We start from the raw sequence: 25,836 nt of genomic DNA on the forward strand, positions 1-25,836 counted from the left end.
ATAACAGAAATAGCACTGCTGTGAAGAGACAAAAGCATGTTTAGCACTTTGGGAACTTGCTCAAACCTAACACTGTGTCCATTCTTGGTCTTTCATCCCTCTCCTTTGAGAAGTATTTTGAAGGTCTCTTCACAGTGCTGTCAAAGTCTTGTGATCATCAAACGATGTTAGTCAGGGAGAAATTAAAACATGATGGGATCTTCAGGAAATGGTGGTACTTTCCTAAGGTACCCATGTTATTGTAGGAAGGCAGAAGGAAGAGGGTAAGGGAATTTCCTTAGCTGTGAGAGATGAAGAAAAGACCCTTTTGATGACTGCTGCTGAGAAATACGGCATAGCCAGTGGCGCTGGGCAGGCACTCCAGTCCTGCCTTCAGCTGACAGGATTGACCATGCTGGCCTTCAGCAGCCTGTGCTTACTGAACAGAAAAGGACATCTATCCACTCTCCAGAATTTCAAGCTTCTTAAAAATGGCTTACAACAGTTTTTATTCATGCACCATATCAGAACCAATTTGAAGGTATGATAGTCTGAAATTCTTCCAGGACTGGAAGCAATTGTTCCGTATTTCATAGGTGAGCTAAAATCCCCTTCTGTGCAGCTGCACGTATTTCCCATTTCTAGCCTAAGGAGAGCAGGATATATAAAACCTATTCCACAAATAAGAAAGGAAAGGTGGAAGAAAACATCCATCCATATCCTGTAGCCCAGAAAACAATCACCAGAAAATAATGAGCTTTGCTGGCTGCTGACCTGAGCAGAATTCAAACTGTCAAAATTTCTGTGACCAAGATCAGCCTGTTTAGCTGAAGAGCCCAAGTGCTTTTAATTTTTCCATACTTGACTTTTGCTGTTTGATTATTTCAGGCATCTCGTTTCCTCAAGTATTACTTAGAGGAAGGATGAGAATAAAGTGATACATGGAACCGTGAAATGAAATAAAGTAAAACTGACATTCACAAAAGAGAGAGGTCTGGTTCTGAAACAAGTAAAATTTCACTGAAATAGCTAGGGATGCTTTGTTTGTGCCAGGACTCTCTTTTTCCCCCTAAAGTCCAATCTAGAAAAAAACCCAAACCAACAACAGGACAGAGGAGGTTCATCATGGTTTCCATTGGCACTTAGTTAGAATTCCTAACTGTATCTTGACTGATCTCTGAGGTTTTTAAAGATAGGGAGCCAAAAAGGATTAGAAAAAAAAACCCCAAACTCTTATGGAAACCTTATTGAGTCAAAAATTTGCTCTGGCTTCTTTTTTTTTTTCATTCCTTGAATCAATTCACAAAGCAAAACCTCTTTTCAGCCCCATCAGTGCCTCCACAGCAGAGCCTGCCAGAATCGGTGCCAGGACTGAATGTGCTCTCTGTGCCTGCTCTCCCTGCAGCTCTCCCCTGTTCACCCACTGGCACAAGCACCTGGCTTGGCACAGCACTTCTGCAGCATAGCCCAGCACTGGTGGGATCTTCCCAGATGCTAACAAAGCACAGCTGGATGTGCCACCCTGGCCAACAGCTTGTTGGACGTGCCACCCTGGCCATAGAGCTTGTCAGGTAGGAAGAGGCCTGCAAGTAAGTAAAGCCCCTACAAAATTATTTTGCAAATGATAAATAAAAATAAATAAATAAATAATAGTATTGAAATAAAGGTCTTATCATGGTGATATTTCACTCCCATTTACTTTCCCTGCTATCCACCAGGAAAAGGCTGATCTCATAACATTTGCAGGGATGGGAGTTTATGAACCATGGTGCTCCTAAGCAGACAGACACTGATAAAGCACCAGGTTGGGACAGATTTTAACAAATTCATGATGTTTTAGGGGTGGAGGTGAGTTAGCATCTGTCCTGTATTTTTGGGAGGACAAGACTGAAATAATACCTACTTATCCACAGAAGACACAGTCTGTATTTCTGCTCAAACATGGAATCATTACTGGTTTGGTAATGCTGGCAAATAAGCATGCTCTGTGGAGTACACTATCGTTTTGCAGGGGTTTGGTAGTCAGAGATATCTTGTGCAGTTTTATTTAAATGTGTGTATTTTGTTAATAAAATAAAATAAAGTAAAATAAAATATCACAGCTAGGACATGCAGTTCTCTAGGACATTTGCCAGCACTGTCAAGGGCAGCTTTATGGGCAGGTATGCACAGGTCCTAGGTGGAGATGCTGTTCGTTTTCCTCAGCAGGCTCAGCGTGCATTATTCTTTTCTCATGCTGTGGAAATCTGCTCTCTCTGACTAGCAGGTGGAGAAAGGAATTATAGCAACCATCCCTCTAGGCAAAAGAATTCTACTGATTGTGACAGTAGTTAGGAGTTCTCATTGTCTTTCACTGTTGCAAAGGTTTTGTCTGCTGATCAGCTGGTATTATCGTCAGCTCACTTCAAACAGTGTTGTTTCATCTCTGCTCTCTTTTTCACTCATACCATGGAGCCATTAGGCAAGAACTGTACTGAATTGCCCTTATGACATCCAGTGACTACCACACTTAGCTTTTGCTGCCTACTTTCCCTGGTGAGCCAGCCCTTGGGGGAGTACCTCTTGACATTTTGCTCTTGATTCCTTTTCATGGTGTATTCTAGGTCAATGTCTCCACACTCTCTACACTGTAGGAAATTTGTCCCTGTTTACTTTAATCTACTAGAGTGGATGTTTTCCAGCTACTCCAGCCAAGTAAGTAACTACATCTAATTCAAAACCTAAAATGCCTTTGTTTCACTCTGCTTTGCCCTATAAAAACAAGGCAAATACCCTAAAGGTACAAAGTTAACAGCATGTACCCAGTAGTGTGTAGTCCATCTAAAACAGGCTTGCTTATGACTCCTCAGCACAGAGATGAGGAAAAAGGCTCTGATGGAACTAACACCAACATGGAAATATTCCCAAGAAATCTGATTTCTCTGAAGTATCAGGTGAGTCACAATTACTCATTCATTTCTTCAGTTGGTTGGGGAGGGGGATATGGAGAAATAGCTTATTAATAGTGGCTCATAACATCTAAAAATTGCAGCAGCCCACATGCTGTTCAGTCATAGTGACTGCCTTGCAGGGGAGACAGCCAAGATCCATCCAGCTTCCATTACTTCTCTCCCAAACTTGTGGCTTTGTCAATTCCCATTGCCATTAGACCCAAGATATGAGCTGTCTGTGTAGGAGTGTTTGCAAGTGGCATTTCTCCAAGGCACAGTGAAACACTGACATGCAGACTCTGATAATCCAAATCATCATCTGTCCCTGCAAAAGGGCAAACCAAGTGGCAGTGCTGGCTGACTTTTGCATCATGTCCCCAGATCTGCCAAGAAGTCTTTGTTTTGAAGACCTGGGCTGAGCATCAATGGGATACACATAAACATTTGACATATTATCAGGAGAAAAGGGCTAAGTTGCCTCCTCAGCAGACTGTGGTTTTAGTGGTTTAAAGACAAAATAGGCATTTATCAGAAAATATTTGTGTACAGAAATTTGAAAACCTTAGGTAATGTTATGACTGAACTACTTTATTTTCACAGTAAACTCAGCTATGGCAACCCTCAATTTATAGCAAAGCAAATTAAAGTCACTAATTGTTTCATATGTGCAATGGGGGAATTGCAGTTTCATTTATAATGAAACTTAGATTACACCATAATTGTTCTGGCAGAAAAATGACTCCATTTTCAGAGGCTTCTGCTGCGTTCTCAGGCTGTGTCCGTGTCTGAAGTAGTTTTTATATTCCTTGACTAGTATCATGCTATCACATCTCTTAGGCTTTCCCAGAATTATGATTCACATTGCCCCGTTCTCCAAATCCAGATAAATTCAATGGAAATGCTCTCCTTTAGGTGGAAAAGCAAATAGAAATGCATTGCTCTGTGCAAAATCCCAGGGGAAATATGAGCTCATGCTTTTTATTTTGCTCAGCAGACTTTTGCACTTGACGTGTCCTCTAATGCTTTTCCTCTTACAGAAAGCCGGTTTCTTTGTAGAAGGTGCTTCTGCCTCTTCCTACCAGGGCTTATCTAGTAATTACCTGCAAAGTATGAGCGTGTCTGCACTGAACATCTGCAATGAAAAAAACTATCATTGCAAAGACCTTCATGAACATGTTCCTAAGGTAATTAAATGCATAAATCACATTCCACATGACCTTCTCCCTCCTGTAGCATGTCTTCCTTCACACTCATCCATGAAGATCATTGCCAAGGTGGTTGTTGGTTTATTTTGTATGTTTCCCTGCCCATGGCAGGGGGGTTGGAACTAGATGATCCTCGTGGTCCCTTCCAACCCTGACTGATACTATGATACAGTTGGTATTTCTACTATATGTTTACCCTGGTGAGACAGTGGTTTAAGACTTCAAACAGTTTGTAGAAGGGATCTCATTTTCTTGGATTTCTGTGTCTAGTGTCTACAGGCCTGAAAGCTTTATAGAATAATGCATAACAATTACCTGAAGTTTATGAGCTGTGCTGCCTTTACAATTTTTTCCAGTGTCCTATCATGAAATACTGTAACCATCCATAGGCATAGGAGGGCAGGAAATCTGCACTTCTAGTTCCATAGAAACCCTAGTGTAGTTACACACAGTACAGTGAAAGAACAAGTACTTGTAATTAATGTTAACGGATATGGGCATGAAGAGACTGGCAACACCATATAATTGTGGCCCAAAGCAGAGAGACTTGCCACTGAGACCAGGGGAACTGTTTACATGTCATTGATACCAGGATTTAACCACAAAGAAGCAGCATATGGTTTCCTCAAGATCAACTCTCTGCAATCTGAAAGTGTGAGGAAAATGTGTTGGGCCACTTTCTGGGCAACCTTTTGTGAAAATGAAACAGATTTCCAAGATAGGAGATAATGAACACCTGAAATAAAGCGCTTTTTTTTTTCCCAGATGACTTCAGCCTTTCCATATTAAACACTCTTCCTGCAATTTTTCTGAGTAACAGTTGTAGGCATCAGCAGCAAAATGCTTTAGCATTTAGCTGGCATTACTAATGAATTTTTATGTGACACACCTCTGTATTGGAAAACCTACTGTATTAACATCAAACAGTTGAATCATTCAAGCCTGGATTGTTTAGCAGTTCTTCCTTACGTTTTATAAATGCTACTGACATGTTTCACTGCTCTTGCTATAAACCATGGATGTGACATGGGCACTCATTTCTTCTATACACTTGAGCAAAGCACTGGACAAGATGTGCTACTCTTTTAGAAGATCTCAGTGTGCTCAGCTGGAGAACCTGTTCAGACTTATTGTGATTTGGTGGTTTCTATTCCTCTGAGTGTTTTTGAGCAATTTAATATTTATCTCCTTGAACTTTCAATAATTCTGCATTCATAGAGGCTGAATTTATGGTAAGTACACTGCATCTCTCAGGATGTCATGAAGTTGTAGGTAGGCTGAAAAAAAACCTCCATTGATCAGTTAGAGTAAATGCCTTGGTTCAGGGAGTCTCAAAAATATCCATTAACAATTAACATTAGTGCTGAGGTACATCCCAAAATTGATTATGTCAAATTACATTCTTGAGCAAACCTGCAGAGTTGTCTGATGATACTGGAGAAATACAATTAGCAAATGTGATTGTAATCTATCATAAACCAAATCAACATATGGAAAGTGATTCAGACAGTGCTCTGGGAATCTAAAGAGAATTCGTGTGTTAGAATGTCATAAAGCAGACATGGCCATGAAAGGAAAGGAAAGGAAAACTAATTAAATCATTCTCAGTAAAAAGCACTTTTCATTACAAATTTCCATATGTCAAAACAAACACTATTCAGAGAAAAGGGTTGGTTTTAGTAAGTCTCAGGGTAATTTAACTTACAAATTGTCAAAATACCTCATTTTTGTTTCTCTAAAGGGCAAGTCTTCCTTTCTGACATGAAATTCCTTCTTTTCCTTCTGCAGTGTTAATTAGCACTTTGTGGAAAAGGTTTGTAAAAAGTAATTATAAAAATAAAAGTTTTTAATTAAACTTAGATCTTTTTTTTGAATATTATGGCATCACACAGAATTTCTTTTTCTTTGTCCTCACTCAGGACAAAATTCCTACGCATCAGAAGCCTGCTTTGCATTCATGCTTTGCACACGTCAGCATTTGATTATCTCAGCATACTGTACCATTGATTTTAGTTACTCATGAAACAATCTCAGCATTGTTAAACCTATGCAAACTTCTGAATTCTGTATTTTTTTCAGTGTATCTTTCCAGACAGATGCAAGATTTAAATGCTTAGCATTTTGCACTCTTTTTTCCCCCTAGACAAGAGGACACAGTCTCAAGCTGCACCAGGGGAGATATAGAATAGAATAGAATAGAATAGAATAGAATAGAATAGAATAGAATAGAATAGAATAGAATAGAATAGACCAGACCAGGTTGGAAGAGACCTTCAAGATCATCACATCCCACCCATCAACCAATCCGACCCACCTAAACAACTAACCCATGGCACCAAGCAACCCATCAAGTCTCCTCTGGAACACCTCCAATGATGGTGACTCCACCACCTCCCTGGGCAGCCCATTCCAATGGGCAATCACTGTCTCTGTATAGAACTTCTTCCTAACATCCAACCTAAACCTCCCCTGGTGCAGCCTGAGACTGTGTCCTCTTGTTCTGGTGATGGTTGCCTGGGAGAAGAGACCAACATCCGCCTATCTACAACCTCCCTTCAGGTAGTTGTAGAGAGCAATAAGGTCACCCCTGAGTCTCCTCCTCTCCAGGCTAAGCAACCCCAGCTCCCTCAGCCTCTTCTCATAGGGCTTGTGTTCCAAACCCCTCACCAACTTTGTTGCCCTTCTCTGGACTCGTTCCAGCAAGTCAACATCCTTCCTAAACTGAGGGGCCCAGAACTAGACACAGTACTTGAGGTGTGGCCTAACCAGTGCAGTGTACAGGGGCAGAATGACCTCCCTGCTCCTGCTGGCCACACTGTTCTTGATTAGGCTGGATGTTAGGAAGCAGTTCTTCATGGAAAAAGTGATTTGCCATTGAAATGGACTGCCCAGGGAAGTGGTGGAGTCACCATCACTGGAGGTGTTTAGGAAGAGACTAGATGAGGCACAGGGCAGGGAGAACATGGAGTGATGTGTAGCTGTGGGGTTTGTTCATCTCCAAGTTAATGAAGGTGTCACTCTGGCTGCCATCATTCAGGATAAGATGAAGCCAAATAAGTTCCAACCTTGCTCCCTTTTCTGAGAAACAAACAAAAATAACTACAACCAGTAGATTGTGCAGCCTATGTGAGAAGGAAATCAAATAGTTAACTAACCTGTCATTAGAAGAACACCCATCCCGTTCATCATCTGGGACATTTTTCTGATGACTGTAAAGGTATTGTGACCTGTTATGAATATCACACAGATTCATAACCCACTGTATTCTTAAGTTAATTTCTCAGAAAAGGAATGGCTCTGCCTAAAAAGGTCTCACTCACTCAATATTCTGTTTCCTAGAAAGAGGCACCACGACAGTCTCCTTCAGATTACAAGCCTTCAATTTATGGCCAAAAATGTTCTAATGCCTTATGCATTGCTGATTTTAATATGCCTTGCCTCACTGTCTAGGAAATCAGGCACCACCCCCCCCACCCCCCCCCCCCCAAAAACCAAACAAACATTGACATTTATCTCAATAGGATGAAGCTGAATGTAAGGAGAACATGGACCTATAATGGCATCTTCATGCTAGAGTTCAAGACAATGACAATACAGCAGCTCAGTCAGCCCCAACACATTAACAACTAAATCCAAAGGCAGTAACTAAGTCTTCTCCATTATAGAATCATAGAATGGTTTGAGTTGGAAGGGACCTCCAAAGGTCATCTAGTCCAAACCTGCTGCAGTGAGCAGGAATATTCTTCACTAGATCAGGTTGCTCAGGGCCTTGTTGAGCCTGAACTTCAGTAATTCCAGATATGGGACCTCAACCACCTTCCTGGGCAACCTGTTCCAGTGTTCTACTACTCTAATGGTAAAGAACTTCCTCGTAACTTCGAACCATGGTCTTAATGTTATGTTAAACATTAAGTAAATTGTTTCAAGCATGTAGCTGAACAGAAGCTTTTAGGGATTTATCATGTATGTCCATACTTCAGTATCTAAGAGTGTCCATCTGAAAGATGTGTGAGCAGAGCCATCCACTTCCTACCCCTGAAATTTGATATGGATAGATCTGGCCTTTGCTCAATACTGTCTCCTCTGAGACAGAAGGTCAAGCAGTAAGGAGGTTTTTAGAGATTAAACCTTATCACACCAACCTCAGGACTGTGCATCCAAAATTTGGGTAAAAGAAGGTCAGATCATCTTCATAATGAAAAAGAAGCTTGCCATCTGATACAGATCCAGTCATCAGGGCAAGCAGGAGCCATAATGATCACAAAAACAAGGGCAGAAAATACAGCAACTGCTCAGTCTTTTCCTAGAACAGACATTATGTTATGCTGTGCTGTGTTTAATATAATCCTAATTGAATATGTGGTTGGGTGATAGTTTGATGCTGAAGTTTGGCTGATTCTTGTCATTATACATGGAAATTTTGTCTAGTGGTGATAAATATTGAGCTGTAAACCTCTGCAGAGTTCAGGAGAGATTTCTTGTTTTCAGAATATTCTTCTGATGCTACAACAATGTGACTTGGGACTTATTACACATGCCTGCTTCTTTTAAACTACAGTACTTAGCTTCAGTGTCAGTTTTAGACACTGCCCCTGGAGCTACAAGAAAAATGAAGTCTTGATCATTGCTCAGCTTTATGGAAATCCAGTGAAAGCAATTACGAGCTGAACCCTGAGAAGGTCACATTTATGAGTAAGAGCTTAGCAAGTGTGTCTGTGAGCAAGAGAGACCAAAGTGCAGATGTACTCAGCTACTCACTGCCTCCATTGCGCTTGCCAACCTGATGCTATAGCCATCACCACAACTCTAGGGTCCCCTCCCCATGCCATTACCCAGCAAGCACTGATTCAGATGATAGTATTTCTGTGAGTGAAATGAGAGGTAGATGTATGAATGAGCAGGGATGGGGATCACCATGTGAACTAGATGCCACTCTAGCCAGCGAAGAGTCCTACCCTGCCCAGTGGTGTCTGGTTTTCATCTGCCTGGGCTTTTGAAAGTTTCAGGGTAGGGTTACCATTTCTGAGGAGTCCTTGGTTGCAAGTTAAAAAAATCCTCATTTCAGTGCTTATGCCTTACTGAATTATTCCAGAAGAAAAGAACTTAATACTTCTCCTCCTCCCATTTTACGTTATAAATATATTAACAATAAGAAGAAGGGCAGGAAGAACCTGCACTCCCTATTGGACCTGGAGGGGAACATGGTGACCGAAGATGAGGAAAACGCTGAGGTCCTGAACGCCTTCTTTGCCTCAATGTTTAACAGCAAGGCAGGAGTTCAGGACGAGTGGCCTCCAGAGCTGGGCAATGGGGTCAGGGAGCAGTGTAATGCCCCGGTAATCCATGAGGAATTAGTTCGGGACCTGCTGAGCCACTTGGACACTCACAAGTCCATGGGACCGGATGGGATCCATCCTAGGGTGCTGAGAGAGCTGGCAGATGAGCTGGCCAAGCCGCTCTCCATCATTTTCCTCCAGTCCTGGCTCACCGGTGAGGTCCCAGATGACTGGAAACTGGCCAACGTGGTCCCCATCCACAAGAAGGGTCGGATGGAGGAACCTGGAAACTACAGGCCAGTCAGCCTGACCTCAGTGCCAGGGAAAGTGATGGAGCAGATTATCCTGGCAGCAATAACTGCGCACCTGAAGGATGGCCAAGGGCTCAGGTACAGCCAACATGGATTTAGGAGGGGCAGGTCCTGCCTCTCCAAGCTGATCTCCTTCTATGATCAGGTGACCCACCTGGTGGATGTGGGGAGGCCTGTGGATGTGGTCTACCTAGACTTCAGCAAGGCCTCTGACACTGTCCCCCACAGCAAACTGCTGGCTAAGCTGTCAGCCTGTGGATTGGACCATTACACTCTGTGCTGGGTTAGGAACTGGCTGGAGGGCCGAGTCCAGAGAGTGGTGGTGAATGGTGCCACATCCAGCTGGCGGCCAGTCACCAGTGGTGTCCCCCAGGGATCAGTGCTGGGCCCTGTGCTCTTCAACATCTTCATCGATGATCTGGATGAGGGGGTAGAGTCAGTCATCAGCAAGTTTGCAGATGACACCAAGTTAGGGGCAGATGTTAGTCAGTTAGAGGGCAGAAAGGCTCTGCAGAGGGACCTCGACCGACTGGACAGATGGGCAGAGTCCAATGGGATGGCATTTAAGAAGACTAAGTGCCAAGTGCTGCACTTTGGCCATGGCAACCCCATGCAGAGCTACAGGCTGGGGTCAGAGTGACTGGAGAGCTCCCACACAGAGAGGGACCTGGGGGTGCTGATTGACAGCCGCCTGAATATGAGCCAGCAGTGTGCCCAGGTGGCCAAGAGGGCCAATGGCATCCTGATCTGCATTAGGAATAGTGTGGCCAGCAGGAGCAGAGAAGTCATTGTGCCCCTATACTCTGCATTGGTTAGGCCACATCTTGAGTCCTGTCTCCAGTTCTGGGTCCCTCAGTTTAAGAAGGACATTGAGACACTTGAACATGTCCAGAGAAGGGCAACAAGGCTGGGGAGAGGCCTTGAGCACAAGCCCTATGAGGAGAGGCTGAGGGAGCTGGGATTGTTTAGCCTGGAGAAGAGGAGGCTCAGGGGTGACCTCATTGCCCTCTACAACTACCTGAAAGGTGGTTGTGGCTGGGAAGGGGTTGGCCTCTTCTCCCAGGCAACCAGCACCAGAACAAGGGGACACAGTCTCAAGCCGCGCCAGGGGAGGTTTAGACTCGAGGTGAGGAGGAAGTTCTTCTCTGAGTGAGTCATTCGTCATTGGAATGGGTTGCCCAGGGAGGTGGTTGAGTCACCATCCTTGGAGGCGTTCAAGGGGAGATTGGACATGGCACTTGGTGCCATGGTCTAGTCATGGGGTCTGTGTTGATAGGTTGGACTCGATGATCCTCGAGGTCCTTTCCAACCTAAGTTATACTGTGATACTGTGATACCTTTGATACGGTATACTTTTAAAAATAATCTCCTTTTTTTTCAATTCCACCATTCCCATTGTTCAATTTTCCAGGCTTGAAATAAAATACATGTATAGTTTCCTATGACTCCTGCATGACTTCAGAAGAAGCAGGATGACATATTTTGTTATTTTAATTTTATTAGTCATTAAGGAATATTTTGGTAATAGTCAAATATTCATAATTTATCACAGTAAAGGAGCAGTCAATGGACAGAGGTATAATTTTGCTCTTCTAGTCTAAATTAGAACTGCTAAATTAATATACTGTAAGCAGGCTGATCTAACTGCTAATAGTCTTGTATCAACGTGGTTGAGTTCTCAACAGTCTGCCTATGGACAAGCTGACTCTTGGCATCACTCACACTGAGGAGGTCTCATGTAGCACACTGAAGTGAAACAAAATCCTGTTTATCTGTGGTTTACAGCGTAAAGTTGCTGTGCCAGTTTAGGCTGGGTGCCTTCTGTTATTGCTACGTAAGTTACACCTCTGGTGTCCCAAGTGTCCAACCCAGTCGGTGGACACAGGAAACAGCCTATTTCTACACATAAATTCTGTGCCCTATAAATCCCTCTGCAAAGTCAGTCTCTTCCTATTTCTTCCCTCTCTGCTCCCGTGGGAGATGCTCCCTATTGGGTAATGGTGGGGGAGTATCTCAAGGCCTCTTAGGTCTGTCTAGGCCTAATGCCAAGAGAAGGGGGGGACAGTCTCAGACCTGGCCAGCCTAAGACTAGTTTAGCAGTGGAGGGGGAAAGAAAGAAAGATGCCTGGGGGTTTTTGGGTATACCCTCAGGTGGGGAGAAGGGAAATGTTGGGAGGCTTTTGGGTGTGCTGTAAGGGACTCTGTACGCTTTGGGACATCTTTGCCACTATGCTTTGTAATTGTCTGTAAAACACCAATTGCTTTTTCCATTTAAACTTTCCATCACTCTTCGATCCGTTTGTGTGAGCGTCATTCATTTGTCCATTTCAGGAGCAATAGAGGATCTGTCTGGACTCAAACCAAGACAGAGGATGGTTTTTGTGGGAACTCTGCAAATTGGATTGGAGAAGTGGAGAGTCTTACAAAATGAAAATCAAATGCAGTAAAAGTGAAGTGTCTCTAATTCACACTTGCTTTGTCTAGTCCTCATAGCTGTGTGCTTACTAGTTTTGTCTCTTCCCTAGTTAATATGTGAAATGCTACTAGAGCAGAACAACAGCAATTCATATTTGTTTTAGTCAAAACACAAAACTATAAGGACTAGACAAAGCAAAATAAATTAAAAAACCCACTCTATTTTCTTGTGCTTCTTCAAAGAAGGCTCACCTAGTACAAAGGGGAGTTTCAGGTGCTTTTACTGCCACAGCCAAAAGCACAAATCAGATGCTGATGCTGACATAATGAGGAATCCTGTGTGTTTGGGAAACTATCATTCAGCTACTTTGCATTACAAAAGATTCAAAGTTATTTTGCTCAGCCTTTATTTTTGTTGCTACTAAGTAGTAGCTTCTACCTCCACCTAATAACATGGAAATACAACTAATTAAATCCAAGGATTGTAAACTATTCAGTGCTTTTGCACAGCACATTAAAAGGATAATGTCAAGTGTAACTGGAGAAATTAATAAAGCTTGACCAGTGGAATCTCTTTGATAAGATTCTTGAGAAGTGCTCAAGAACTGGGCCTGTATGAACCTCACAAGGTTCAACGTGGCCAAATGCAAAGTCCTGCAGCTGGGTTAGGACAGTTCCTTCTCTCCATATGTAGTGGGGATGATGGGATTGAGAGAAGCCCTGTGGAGAGGAACTTGGGGTACTGGTGGGTGAAAAGTTGGACATAAGCCTGTTACACGTGCTTGCAGCCCCGAAAGCCATCCATCACCTGGGCCATGTGGCCAGCAAGCTGAGGAACTCTGAGCTTGTGAGATCTCACCTGAAGTACTGTCTCTAGCTCTGGAGTCCTCAACACAGGAAAGACATGAACCTGTTGGAATGAGACCAAAGGTGGACACAAAAATGTCCAGAAGGCTGGAACGTCTCTCTTATGAAGAAAGGTTGAGAGAGTTGAGGTTCAGTCTGGAGCAGAGAAGGCTCTTAGGAGATATTATTGAAGTCTTCCACTACTTAAATGGGGCCTATAAGGAAGGTGTGGACAGGCATTTTAGCAGTGCCCCTTGCAACACCTATAGTTTCAAATTAAATAGCTAATAGTTTAACTTAAATAGTTTGACAGCTTTATATTTTTAAAAGTAGATTCAGACTAGATTTAAGGAAAAAAAAATTTACAGTGAGGGTGATGAAACACTGGGACAGATTGCTGAGAGAGGTGGTAGATCCTCCATCCTTAGAAATATTCGAAGTCAGGTTGGAAAGGGCTCTGAACAAAGTGATCTAGTTGAAGATGCCCTTACTCATTGTCAGGTTGGATTAGATGATATTTAAAGGATCCTTCCAAATCAAACCATGATTCTATGATCCTGATTCAAAAGGTTATGGAAATTCTTTAGGCTCTGATGCATTAAACAAAGTGATCTGCTTAGGTTATAACTTGTCCCTAAATGAGTAGGATAATTAAAATCATGATAATATTTCTTCTATGTGGATTCATGTAATTTGGAATAGGACTCATTCGTTCATAAGCATTGTAGAAGTGAGGTCTGCTGCTTTTGATTTTATAAGCTGGGTTGTTGAATCTGTGCTTTTCATCTTTCTTGTCAGTTGCTCAGATGCACATCTTCCTTACTGACACACTGAGAGTGCAGGATGAATTCAGTCCAGGTCACACAGATAAGCAGTGGGTAGTCATGAGATCTGCCTCACTACACACCTGCAACTGCAGATGGTGTGCCAAAGCTGCAGGCATGTTCAGCAGATGGCTGGGGGCATTTTTAGGCATGATGGAGCAAATGGAGTAATTTTCAACATCTAGACACAGGTAGGTGAAAGATATTTTCCCTCTCACACACACAGTCAGTCTATTTGGGGAATTAAAATGCAGAGTTAAGAAAGAAAAAAAAAAAACGAAATAAACAAACAAACAAAAAAACAATCCAAAAGCATTTGGTAAACAGGACACTGACATCACAAAAACAACTGCAGGAAGTCTTCTACTAAAAGTTACCCCCAAATAGACAGAAGTATCTCTGAGTTGCATTCACATTTGCATGTCTTGTGTTCAGAGTCTTCTAAAAGTCTTACTGCTTCTATTTCTTTTCTAGCTTCAGGCAGTCACATGCCTGTGAAATGTTTTGCCTGACTTGGGAGGCAAATAAACTCCTCTGCTTTTCCATGCTAGATTATCAATTGTGTTAAATACTTCCCTGCCTGCTAAGGAGAGGAGGAGAGGATGAGCTTTCACTGAGAACTGTTCTTTGAAGTGAAAACCTTTAGCAGAGACCTCCTATTTCTAAGGACACTGTAATCATCATGATGGGAGGGGAAAAAAAAACAACAACCAACAAAAAAGGAGTATCTGTCTTCCTCCCACTCCTCCCTTTCCCTCTCCATACACACGTGCAGGTGCATTCACACACAGACCCAGAGTCGCTATGGAAGCAACGACCTACAATGCATGTGCTTTCTGAACTGCACTTCTACATTCACACAGGTACAGGGTTTTTTCCAAATGGCCCATACATGCATGCCAACACTCACACATCATATTTGAGAGACTTTGCTTTTATTCTTTCCAGTGCATTTTTATGGTTTTGACCTTTATTTTCTGCACACATCCTGTCAAATCTTTTGCAAATGAATTTCGTAGACACAAATATTTGCTCTAAAGGAACTTGGAATTATAAACACCCACACTCAAGGAGGCTTTACTTTAAACATGAATGCTTTGCTATGGAAATAGTTTCATTCTTCACTCAGGGCATAAAATCTGCATGTTGTCTGGCTGCTTCCAACCAGGCAGCACAGCTTGATTTACAATTATGCTCCATAATTCCCCGTGATAGAAGTATACTGACAATAATCAATTCTAATTCATTCAGATAAATAATTTTAAAGTAAATGCACACTGCTGGAGGATGCTTAGCAAGCAGGGGGAAAAAAAAAAAGAAAGAAAAAAGAAAAGCCCAATGGCTAAATATGTTACATCTTAGGAATAGCTCTCTCTACCCTTATGCTGATGTATTCTTTGGGAATGTTTTAATGCAGTTCCTATAATTAGACAGTTAATCATAACCATCTTCTAGAGAATGAAATCTGTCTTTAACACTTGGGTTGATTTTTTCAGGCATCATACTGCATTTATTGCAGCAGAAGGTAGGTTGCAAGGCAGGGGAGTCTCTAAAATATTCCCAGGTGTCATTGACATCAGTTCCCTATATCAGACTGCATTTCTCTTCTTTCAGAAATACAGTGAAATTGTAGCCTCACTGAAGTCTGTGGAGATTTTGACAGCTGCTCCCAGAGCAATCCAGCTAGAGCAACGGCTTCATTTACAATGTGCAGTAGTAGGGGGGAAATGGTGAGTTATGTGGAGACAGGGTTAGGTCCTCCTTTCCTTACCTGGATAAGGAAGTCACCTGTGGGCTGTGTCCCAGCCCTGGGAGACAGTAGGCAGCTCTCTCCCAGGAATTTCTCTTGTGACCTGTACTAGCAAAGCCCCTCTAGCCACTCTTGTTCTGTTCTTCACACCCCTCTCCTGGTCACACCCTGAGGCTATGATGTCTGCAGGCAAAATATGTTCCTTTAAATAAGATTAACTGTCTCTGATAATATGGACAGATTACTGTGATTTTTAACCCTCTGAGTGTCTCAGAATAAACTGTCTATGGGAACCCACTGCTGCTTGCCAGTGCACCTTCTATTGAGTTGGATGTTAGACTCAAAAATGATGACTGAATATCAGGCTGATACATTGTCAGGCTGGGTAATTATTTTGTCATGTGCCTTGTGGAAGGAAAGAGCTGTAGAAAGCACTGCAACAAACTGGGCAAGGACTGCTGTTCTTGTAAATAGCTTAATGTTCAGAAATTGCACAACTGTAAGACAGACCACAGTTTATGAGACTTATTTCATCTGATTGTAAAATCAGCCCACTGAAGGAAATATCTAGGAAAGAATTTGTGCGTAAATTTTACTTCTGGTGCTTCTTGCCAGGTGTTTGAGGAATGAGAAAGAATAGATAACTAAGAAAAAAAAATGTAACAAGTTTTCATTTCACTGCAATATATTCCATCTGATTTCTTTCTCTACAAACTTAAATTGATATGAGAGGGGTGCAGATTTACAGCATGCACTAGCTGATTGCAGCGCAATCCCTGGACCCTATGGATCCCTGCGCCTCCTCCTGTTAGTAAACATGCCCAATAAATTCCCCGTGTCTCATTTTGAACTAGAAGGTTTTTATCAACATTTCATGAAAAAACTGTATTTAGTTGAAATACTTGCTTAGAAATAATCTGCAAAGTTTTAACCTCTTGCAAGTATTCTATAGGATTTAGAGTGTGACAGCCAAAGGATTTAGACCGATTGTGATCACGTCTCAAGAAAACAAAGCAAAGGACTTATAACCAAACAGCACTATTATAATCTGATTAGACCAAGGCTGCACCTTACTTATAAACCCTCTCTTTGATTTTCTGTAGAATTACTGGAATACTCAGAGTGAAATGTTGAAGACAACTGTACAAAATTAAGTAGTGTTTTTCATAGTTTCATAGTTTCATTCAGGGTTGGAAGGGACCACAAGGATGGGTGGCTCAGCTTGGTAGTGCATCAGACCTTTAATGGGAAGGTCGTGAGTTCAAACCTGCAGTGGGCAGTAGTGTCTTCCCTACTCTAGTCATGTGGTCTGTGGTGACAGGTTGGACTCGATGATCTTTGAGGTCTCTTCCAACCTTAGGAATACTGAATACTGAATCTAGTTCCAACCCCCCTGCCACGGGTTGAGAAGTTCAACCAAAATGAGGAAGGAGCCTTCATGTATCTGAAAGCAGCTAGTTAATAGGGTGATTTGTTTCTTGTTGGAAAGGTGAAGGGAAGAGCGTTTCTAAGAGTAACCTTTCATGCAAGGATAAATTAGATTAATGGTTTACCCAATGTTCTGGGTAAAGTAATTCTTTTACCTGGAGTGTTTTATTTAGGCAGGCATGCGAGAAGTCCGTTTGCAGCACTGCAGGGTTGGCATGCATTGCTTGCTTAATTCATACCTGCAAATCCAGCAGCAATTTCATACCATCAGAATGAATTTGAAACAGATTTCTTTTCTCTTTCCAAGAGAGACAATTTGTGAGAAGCCCTCCTGGGGCAGGTTAGACTTGTTCTTTCTTTAACCTTCACACCTTTTGAACAATATGCTCTCAAGGAGGATGTTAAAAGGGCATTGAAGGACACTGATGAAAGTTTAATTCCTAGATTTTTTTGTCTACATCTAGCCCAGAGATCCTGTGGGGCCTGAAACTTGTCATCTAACTTTTCGTGTGCCCCAGATTCATTTGCTCTGAAACTGTAAAACTTGTCCATCTCCTGAGTAGATAGCTGTGATATTAAAACTTGGTTTTAGTCTAAGACACGACATGTATTACGGACAATGGGAGGCTGGGAATTTCACTTCATCTCTGCTTGCATCACACTTCCAAATTATCAGTTCCTAAGGTGTAAGCTGGGATGGTTACAGTTCTAGAAGAGGCCAAGCAGCCACATCTGCTAACTGAGGTGGCAGCAGAGGGAACTGAACAGGCCAGAGAATCAAATCATACTATAGCGCAGAATCAGCGTAGATCTGCATACACCCCTACGTATATGCATGTGTCCATGCGCCATGTCAGAGAGTTAGCCTGAAAATCCTTGATAATTCTATGACTCCATTATTTTATAAGCTAGATAACGTTCAGGCAGAACTGTTTTAGCTATGAGTATGTAATGACTGTATAAAGCCTGGTAATCCCAGTCATTGTAAGAGAATGCATATAGAGCTTGTCCCCTAAAGTACAGCAGGAGGCAAAAGCAGCCAACTCTTTCCTTGCCCTCCATTTCTAGGATTCCTTTTTTCAGAGAGAGTTCTTGCCATAGGAAGCTCTGACTTTCCACCCTGAATGAAGATGACTATCCTTCTCCTTCCATCTGTTTTCTTCCTTTGCAGTGTGTCTTGTGCTATAGCTTTCAAGAGGTACAGGTAGACCCTTCAGATGTGACTTGGCTGTAGACATGGTTTGCCACCTGGCCAATTATTCTGAGCAGCAACTTTTAGAAATTCTCATTCTCTCTTATTATGAAGGGCTCAAATTATCCTTTCTGCTCCATCTTAAATGTGTCTTGCACATGTGGTGAGTTTAATACAGTCTCTAGTTTTATGGCAATTAAATTGTCTTTAGATGGGAACTGCAAAACATAATGAGCTTTCATATTTTCTCACATTCTGTAACAGTAGGTTTGGCATGTGTCAAAAAAATCATTAAAAAGTACCCTAAAATATCCTATCATTTTCTCAGACACAGGCTCTCATTCAATTTGAGGTACAGCAACTTGCTGCCCTTATGTGATCCTTATTTTATAACTAATAGCAGGAGTAAGCAATTTAGAGACATACATTCTGACCAGTTCAGTAAAGATGATTAGACCCTACACAGGGACTTTTCTGCATGTGTCCTGTAGAAGGACCTCAGAAACGTTCAGTTAAGATTGAAACATACTGTGGCAGGATGTCTCCTAGAGCAATCAGTCCATGTAGGCTGTTTTCAGTCCAAGCACCCAGGGATGAGTCTTAATGGCAAAAAAGCTATTGGAGATCTGGATAGGAAGCCCAGATGTCTCACACTGTCATACAACTCTACAACTACCTGAAGGGAGGTTGTAGACAGGTGGATGATCGTCTCTTCTCCCAGGCACCCAGTACCAGAACAAGAGGACACAGTCTCAGGCTGCGCCAGGGGAGGTTCAGGTTGGATATTAGGAAGAAGTTCTATACAGAAAGAGTGATTGCCCATTGGAATGGGCTGCCCAGGGAGGTGGTGGAGTCGCCGTCATTGGAGGTGTTCAGGAGGAGACTTGATGGGGTACTTGGTGCCATGGGTTAGCTGTTTGGGTGGGTTGGATTGGTTGATGGGTTGGACACGATGATCTTGAAGGTCTCTTCCAACCTGGTTTGGTTTATTCTAATAAAGGTTTATTCTAAATACCTGCACAAGTTGATGACTTGTCTTGAGCACTTGTTGGAGTTGACTGACAAAAAGATGCTTTTTCTCAATAACCCATGCAACACTGTAGGATTAAGCCTGTACATACGTAGTCTGAGTTTGTTAAACTCCTATGGCCTTGAGTTGTACCAGGTGAGATTTAGAAAAGGTTATTAAGTGCTGGGCTAGGATCCCCAGGGAAGTGGTTGAATCCCCATCACTGGAGCTGTTTAAAAGATGCAAAGATGTGATGCTAATGGACACGGTTTAGCACTAGACTTAGTGATTAGATAGTGGTTAGACTCAATGATCTTAGAGGTCTTTTCCAAGAAAAATAATTATAAGACTCTACAATTCAAAATGCTTCCCCTTCTGATTGAAGGAAGAACATGCTCCCTGTTTCCTTTACTACTAGGATAATTACAGTATAGTAAGACACACCAGGCAGGTCAGAGCAAAGCTTGCTTGGAGTTTGAATTTCAACTGCACATTATGCACTTGCATTGTAATGTATTCAAACTGACAGCATCATTATGGTGAATTAATCTAAATTATGTCTAGACATATATTTACAGCAACAAGCATCATAGAGGCTGTTTGGTGGCTGACAGCTCAGAGGAATTAAACAAGAAATTCCTATGCTTAACCCTTACAAATAAATGAATAAATGAATAATTGAAGGAAATATTGAGTTTAGGGCATGCTTCAGGAACAATACCAAAATCATCTCCCTAGAATTTTACTACTTTGGATGTTGCTTTGTATGCTTGCCACTTAATTTTCATCTTCTCTCCTGTAGGGACATAACCCTGCTGTAATGCAATCACAGGCTCAGAAGCATGCACAGGGAGAGTGCAGAGATGTCACAGAAAGTCCTAGGAAGAGTTAGATGATTTCTGCTTCTGTGCAAATAAAAGTGTCTGGATATATTCACACTTTGAAAGATTATTTGGAATCTCCTGCGACTGTTTTAAGTCAGCTGTGTGAGGAATCCTAACTATTAATTTTAACCTTAGTTACATTAAAGACATTCACTTAATACTGTTCCATCACTAGTAGTGATGGGGGATAAAGGAAGCTTGTAGTTCACACTTACAATTTATTATTTATAAGGACATAGGCTTTAGGAAAAAAAATGATTGCTTTTAGCACTTTCCACCTACAGATAATAAGTTTATTACCCAGCTGTAATAAATCCACAACAGTGCCATTGAATCATGTAATTAATTGTAGTTTTATAGACTATGCACAGAACTTTGTCCTAAACTTACTGCAAAGTCAATGATTGCAACTGCAGGCTGAAGGGCAGTGTGCAAGAGGTTTGGTGTTTGGTCATAGCCATGGCTCTCAGGAGAGCAATCTGGGCAGCAGAACACGCAGGAGATACCTGACCCAGAAGTTGCACTGTCTGAGGAATCTCCATGTCATTGAAAGGGATGGTTCTGCTGTGTCATGACAGAATTCCCCTGCAGTGACACAGGGATAATATGTTCCCAGCTCCTGGGGAAATGAAATGCTTTCTCCCTAAATGGGCTTAGTGACAGAGGAAGGCCTGCCTCTGCCAGCCTGATGGTTTTGTAAGCTCGAAATTTCTCCATTAATGCAACCTTCATGAGAATGTCCAGGAGGTCTGGGGGAAGGGTCTGAGGGAGGAACAGTTGGATGAGCCCAAGGAGGGAGAACTTAGATGCTGGACAAGAGAAATGTGAGAGTGGAGACTGCTACAGCATGAGGTCTCTGCATCTCCCAGTGTGCTGGAAAGCACTAGTGATTTTTACACTGGGGGAGACCCACAATAGAAAATGCAATTCCTTGATGTGCCTTTTTTCTTCATGGGGAAGCAGGAGAAAAATAACATGGGCACAGCCTTAGGTACATGTCTAAACAGCTTCCAGCCTGGAAAAGGCTTTCATTTGGCTGACTCAGAGTGCAGGCAGAGCTACTGTCTGTGCAGATATGCCTGCAGATAAACTAGGTGGAAAGAGGAGTGCAAGTGGAGTACATATCTTACAGAAATGGGGTTGAGGTAAGAGTGAAGGCAACACAGAAAGGTCAGACTTATTTCTTAAGATTGCCCAAGAGGCCTGTGCCAAACCCAGTGTTTGAACTCCAGCACCTCCTGAATCCCAGGTGAACAAGTGCAGCGGAGGTTTACCTTCAGAAGCAGTATTGCTACTACCTTTAATAAGTGTTTTAAGCACTCTGTCAAAAGTGTTTAACAGTTTAGAAAGCAGAAGCAGAGATGTGAATGTATGGTGTTAGTTAGCCACTGTTGGAAGCTGGCTTGCATTTCTGGTCCGCGCTCATTAAGGGAGGTGGAAGGAATATGGCAGAGGTTTCAAAGGGGAGCAACAAAACTTACAAGTGGGTTGCCAAGCAGGCTGTAGGAGTGAGGACATGTTGACCATAATTTAACCATAGTTACCAATCAGATTGCCTCTCCTATGAAGAAAAACAGAGAGTTGGGGTTCAGCCTGAAGAAGAGAAGGCTCTGGGGAGACATTGCAGCCTTGCAGTACTTAAAGGAGGCCTATAATAAAGATGTGGACAAACTTTTTAGTGGGGCCTGTTGCAACAGAACAAGGAGTAATGGTTTTAGACTAAGGATGAGTAGCTTCAGACTACATATAAGGAAGGAATTTTTTTACAATGAGGGTAGTGAAACTCTGAAGCAGGTTGCCCTGAAAAGTAGTAGATGCCCCATCCCTGGAAACAATCAAGGATAGGACTCTGAGCTACCTGATCTAGTTAAAGATGTGCCTGATAATTTTAAGGGGTTAGGAATAGATGATCTTTCAAGTTCCCTTCCAACACAAAACATTCTATGACTCTACAGTTATGATTTGGGTGTTTTATAGAGGTGTTAGCACATAGGATGGATATCTGAGAGTAGGGAGCTTTTAAACTTTCACTGACAAAGACGTGACAAGATCCAGTCACAGATGAATGTCCTTCGGTGGGAAAAACTCCAAATCACAGCCTGCCATCAGTGGTGAAGATCTCACATGATTACCTTCAGGCTATGAAAGAATTCCTTCTCTCTCTTTCTCTCTCCAAGATTACCTTGCTACTCACCTACCACTTTCTGAAGTACCAGACCTTGGTCACCAGTTGGAAATGGAATAAAGCTGGGGATAGACCACTGACAGAAGTCACTACATAGTCTCAACTTTCTGCTTTCTGTATCTTTCTCCAAATCTCAGGGTCAGAACAATGACCAGATTAGGGGCAGGAAAAGTGTTTTACTCCAAAAGATAATCAGGCAGGGATCTTGAGAGGTTTTTTTTTCTTTATCTTCAGCAAGAAGTATAGTTTGCAGGCTGGAATACCTCATTATTCCAGGGGCCTTCAGGGTGCAGATACTTGTCTCTCTCAGGTTTGCACCTGGTGCAAAGCTTTTTCTCCAGAGAGCTCAAACACTTAGTGTAACTGAAGTCTTTGGGATATGCAGGAATTTAAACCATTCTCTCAGGCCAATAAAAGGACATTGCTACTTTAGTTAAACTTCTAAAACAAAGTCCCAGAATGTCCTTCTTCTCCACAGACCCATTCGGGCAATGCCCAAAGTTCTCATCCAAGTTCTCCAAGGTGGTAGCAGTCAGCATCTTGACGCCTGTCTCATATTCCTTATTATGAGTAATAAAGTTGAATTCTTTAAACTCATGTCCCCTTAATAACTTAATCCAGCAGATGATCTGAGAAGATCTCAGACTGAACACACTGCATTAAAATTGCAATGACAGTCACTTATAAAACATGGCTGGTGAATAAGGTCTTTATGTACCTGGCAAAGGATTAAAATGCCCAGCCAAGTTATGGTTACTTCACACAGGTTTAATTGTCCTTTCTCTGCCTGAGGGAATTTTTAAATCCCAGATTTCCAGAGGAAGAAATCTTTGCTTTTGGCACTCCCTTGAGCACTCTAGTTAAAAGGACAATTTACAAGTAAGTAAACACCATCAGTCATGGTTTTGGAGAAAAGTGTAATGCCCACTCAGTGTATTTAAAGGAAGAGCACCGACGTGTCTTTTCTAATGCAAATTAAGGCCTGGGAACACGAAGTGAAAGTACTCAGATACCTGCCTGCAAGGAGACTTGGAATATAGATTTATCATTGCTGTCAAAGTGCTCCACCAGCGTGTCTTCATCCACTCTGGTGGCATGCAGTGGTGCCTTGCACTGTTTAAGGAGCCTATTCCAGGCCTAGCAAATAGCTATGAGCTTGCACATTGTAGGCCTTCTATGAACCTGAAGCTTAATGATTTCTGAAATTTCCATCCAGAAACAGGGATAAAAACCCTAAAACTCTTTTCAGCATATAATCACTTATGTAAACTGTCCAGGAGAAGTGCCTGGGTTTTTTTCCAAACCTTTTGTCACAAATGAAGTTATTCTGTGAGCGGAAGAAAGAAAGGTTAGTTGGTCTAAATCAAGAATTATTGGCATGTTTCTTCTTTCATTCACATTTTAGCCTTTCTAATAATGGAAGCACACCTACGCAAGTTATCTATGTATGTAGCTGTCTTTCCCTTTAGCATTTGAGCCTACCTGTTGTCCTGAATCAAATTTGAGATAAGAATAAAGTCTTTAAAGGTTTTTACTGACAGGACATTATTCTAGAGAGGAGTTGGAACGTGAAAAAATTACAAGGGAACCTGAGGAGGGGACAGAAAATATTAGTCTGTTAAATCAGCCAAGAGACAGAGACCTGTAAGAAACCTGACTGCGTGTTTTCTACTCGCTACTTTTATCTGACTTTTTCTTTCTGTAGATAATATCCATAGTTTCTGAATCACTGAGCCTCATTTATAGAGTCCTCCAATAGCTGCCTGTTCTTGTGACCCTTGTGGGAACTTTGCAGTAACAATATATTTGAGGGTTTTCAAATTTGGTTCAAATCAGCCAACAAGTTCTGTGACTACTGAAGAGGAAAATATATGCAGGATGCAGTTCCAACAGAAATGAGAAAGCTTGTCAGCCCTTCAGCCATGAGCAAACCACTTGATACCAGCCAGAGCTAACAAAAGGAGAAAGGCTCAGGCTACTTACCCACTCCAACATATTCCCCTTTAAAACAGCAAGTTGAAACCCAGGCTAGTAGAAACTAGTTTATTACTTTTAAATGCTTCAATTGCCGCTTGTGATTCATCAATAGAAGAGCGGGCTACAACATGCAGGGAGATTTGTTTGGCCAGCTGTGAGCATGAGCAAGTCCAGACTCATGTAACCAGTCATCACTTTCTCACTGTTAATATATCCATGCAGAGCTCTCTGTTGTTGTTCTTGGGAAGAGAGAGTGAGGATGGAGGGAGCATGTGGACATCAAGCGTCATTTGATCAGCACATGGAGAAGCATGAGAGAGGAACATCTGCAATGTGCTCTCACATGTAGAGATCACTGTGTCCTGACTGTCAGAATATTACAGGCATAGTTAAGAGATTGCAAAGTAGTAATTAACTTTCATGCCCAACGTTGGAGAGTGAGAATCTTATTACTGAGTTTATTAATTCATTTGTCCCTTTCATCCAGTTTTGCTCTGCCTTTATACATCTCAAAAACTCAAAACATCTTACAAACATGAAAAATGCAATTTTCTAGGAAACAACAATAGAAATTGCTGCAGTAATTTTATTTTCACAAAAATTATGTTTGGTGTCTGTTTCTGTGGTGTAAATATAACCCATCCTACTATGTAATAGAAATTAACTTCACACAATGCATAGTTACACAGCTCATGAGCTCTCATTCTGTTTTCAGTTATTAGCCATGAAAGCTACTACTGTACAAAGTATCAGTTCAGTGATAACAATTTGGTGGGTAATTGAATAGAAATAGAATAGAATAAACCAGGCTGGAAGAGACCTTCAAGATCATCACGTCCAACCTATTATCCAACCCACCTAATCAACTAACCATGCAACCAAGCACCCTATCAAGTCTCCTCCTAAACGCCTCCAATGACGGTGACTCCACCACCTCCCCAGGCAGCCCATTCCAATGGGCAGTCACTCTCTCTGTGTAGAATTTCTTCCTAACCTCCAGTCTGAACCTCCCCTGGCACAGCTTGAGACTGTGTCCTCTTGTTCTGGTGCTGGTTGCCTGGGAGAAGAGACCAACCTCCTCCTGTCCACAGCCTCCCTTCAGGTAGCTGTAGGGAGCAATAAGGTCTCCCCTGAGCCTGTTGTTCTCCAGGCTAAGCAACCTCAGCTCCCTCAGCCTCTCCTCATGGGGCTTGTGTTCCAAATCCCTCCCCAGCTTTGTTGCCCTTCTCTGGACGCGTTCCAGCAAGTCAACATCCTTCCTAAACTGAGTGGCCCAAAACTGGACACAGTACTCAAGGTATGCCCTAACCAGTGCAAGCTATGCAATTGCAGAGCTTACATTAGCTTGGTGCCACATGCCAGCTAAGGCATGAAGCATTTGCTCAAAAGTAGCTGTGTGTCTGACTGGAGTGTTACTACTAGACTTCTACTGAGGAATTTTCTTGCAGGCCTTATTTGCATTTACACTAACAGCTTTTTACACCATTAAGGCAGAGAAAACAAGCCTTCAGCCAAGTACAGTTTTCTCATATTCTCTCCTCCAAGTCCTTTCACACTTGCCGAGCTATGTGATTGTAATCTGTGTACCTGAATATTGGTCATGAACACCTCTGTGTGTTCATACA

General features: G+C 42.2%; 1 protein-coding gene across 1 annotated transcript in view; it reads right to left on the minus strand.

Annotated features, from left to right (window-relative positions):
- The window catches only part of SGK1 (serum/glucocorticoid regulated kinase 1), a 123,679-nt gene extending 99,449 nt beyond the window's left edge, over window positions 1-24,230 (minus strand). The window contains exon 1 of the mRNA XM_068149871.1: window positions 24,218-24,230. Coding sequence (XP_068005972.1) covers window positions 24,218-24,229 — 12 coding nt within the window. The 5' untranslated portion in view covers window position 24,230. The remainder of the gene's footprint in view (window positions 1-24,217) is intronic.
- Between the last annotated feature and the right edge of the window lie 1,606 nt (window positions 24,231-25,836).

Source organism: Melanerpes formicivorus, unplaced genomic scaffold (genome assembly GCF_026170545.1).
Source record: "Melanerpes formicivorus ecotype bairdi unplaced genomic scaffold, bMelFor1.0.p_v2 SCAF_2, whole genome shotgun sequence".
In the NCBI taxonomy this organism is placed as follows: Eukaryota; Metazoa; Chordata; class Aves; order Piciformes; family Picidae; genus Melanerpes; species Melanerpes formicivorus.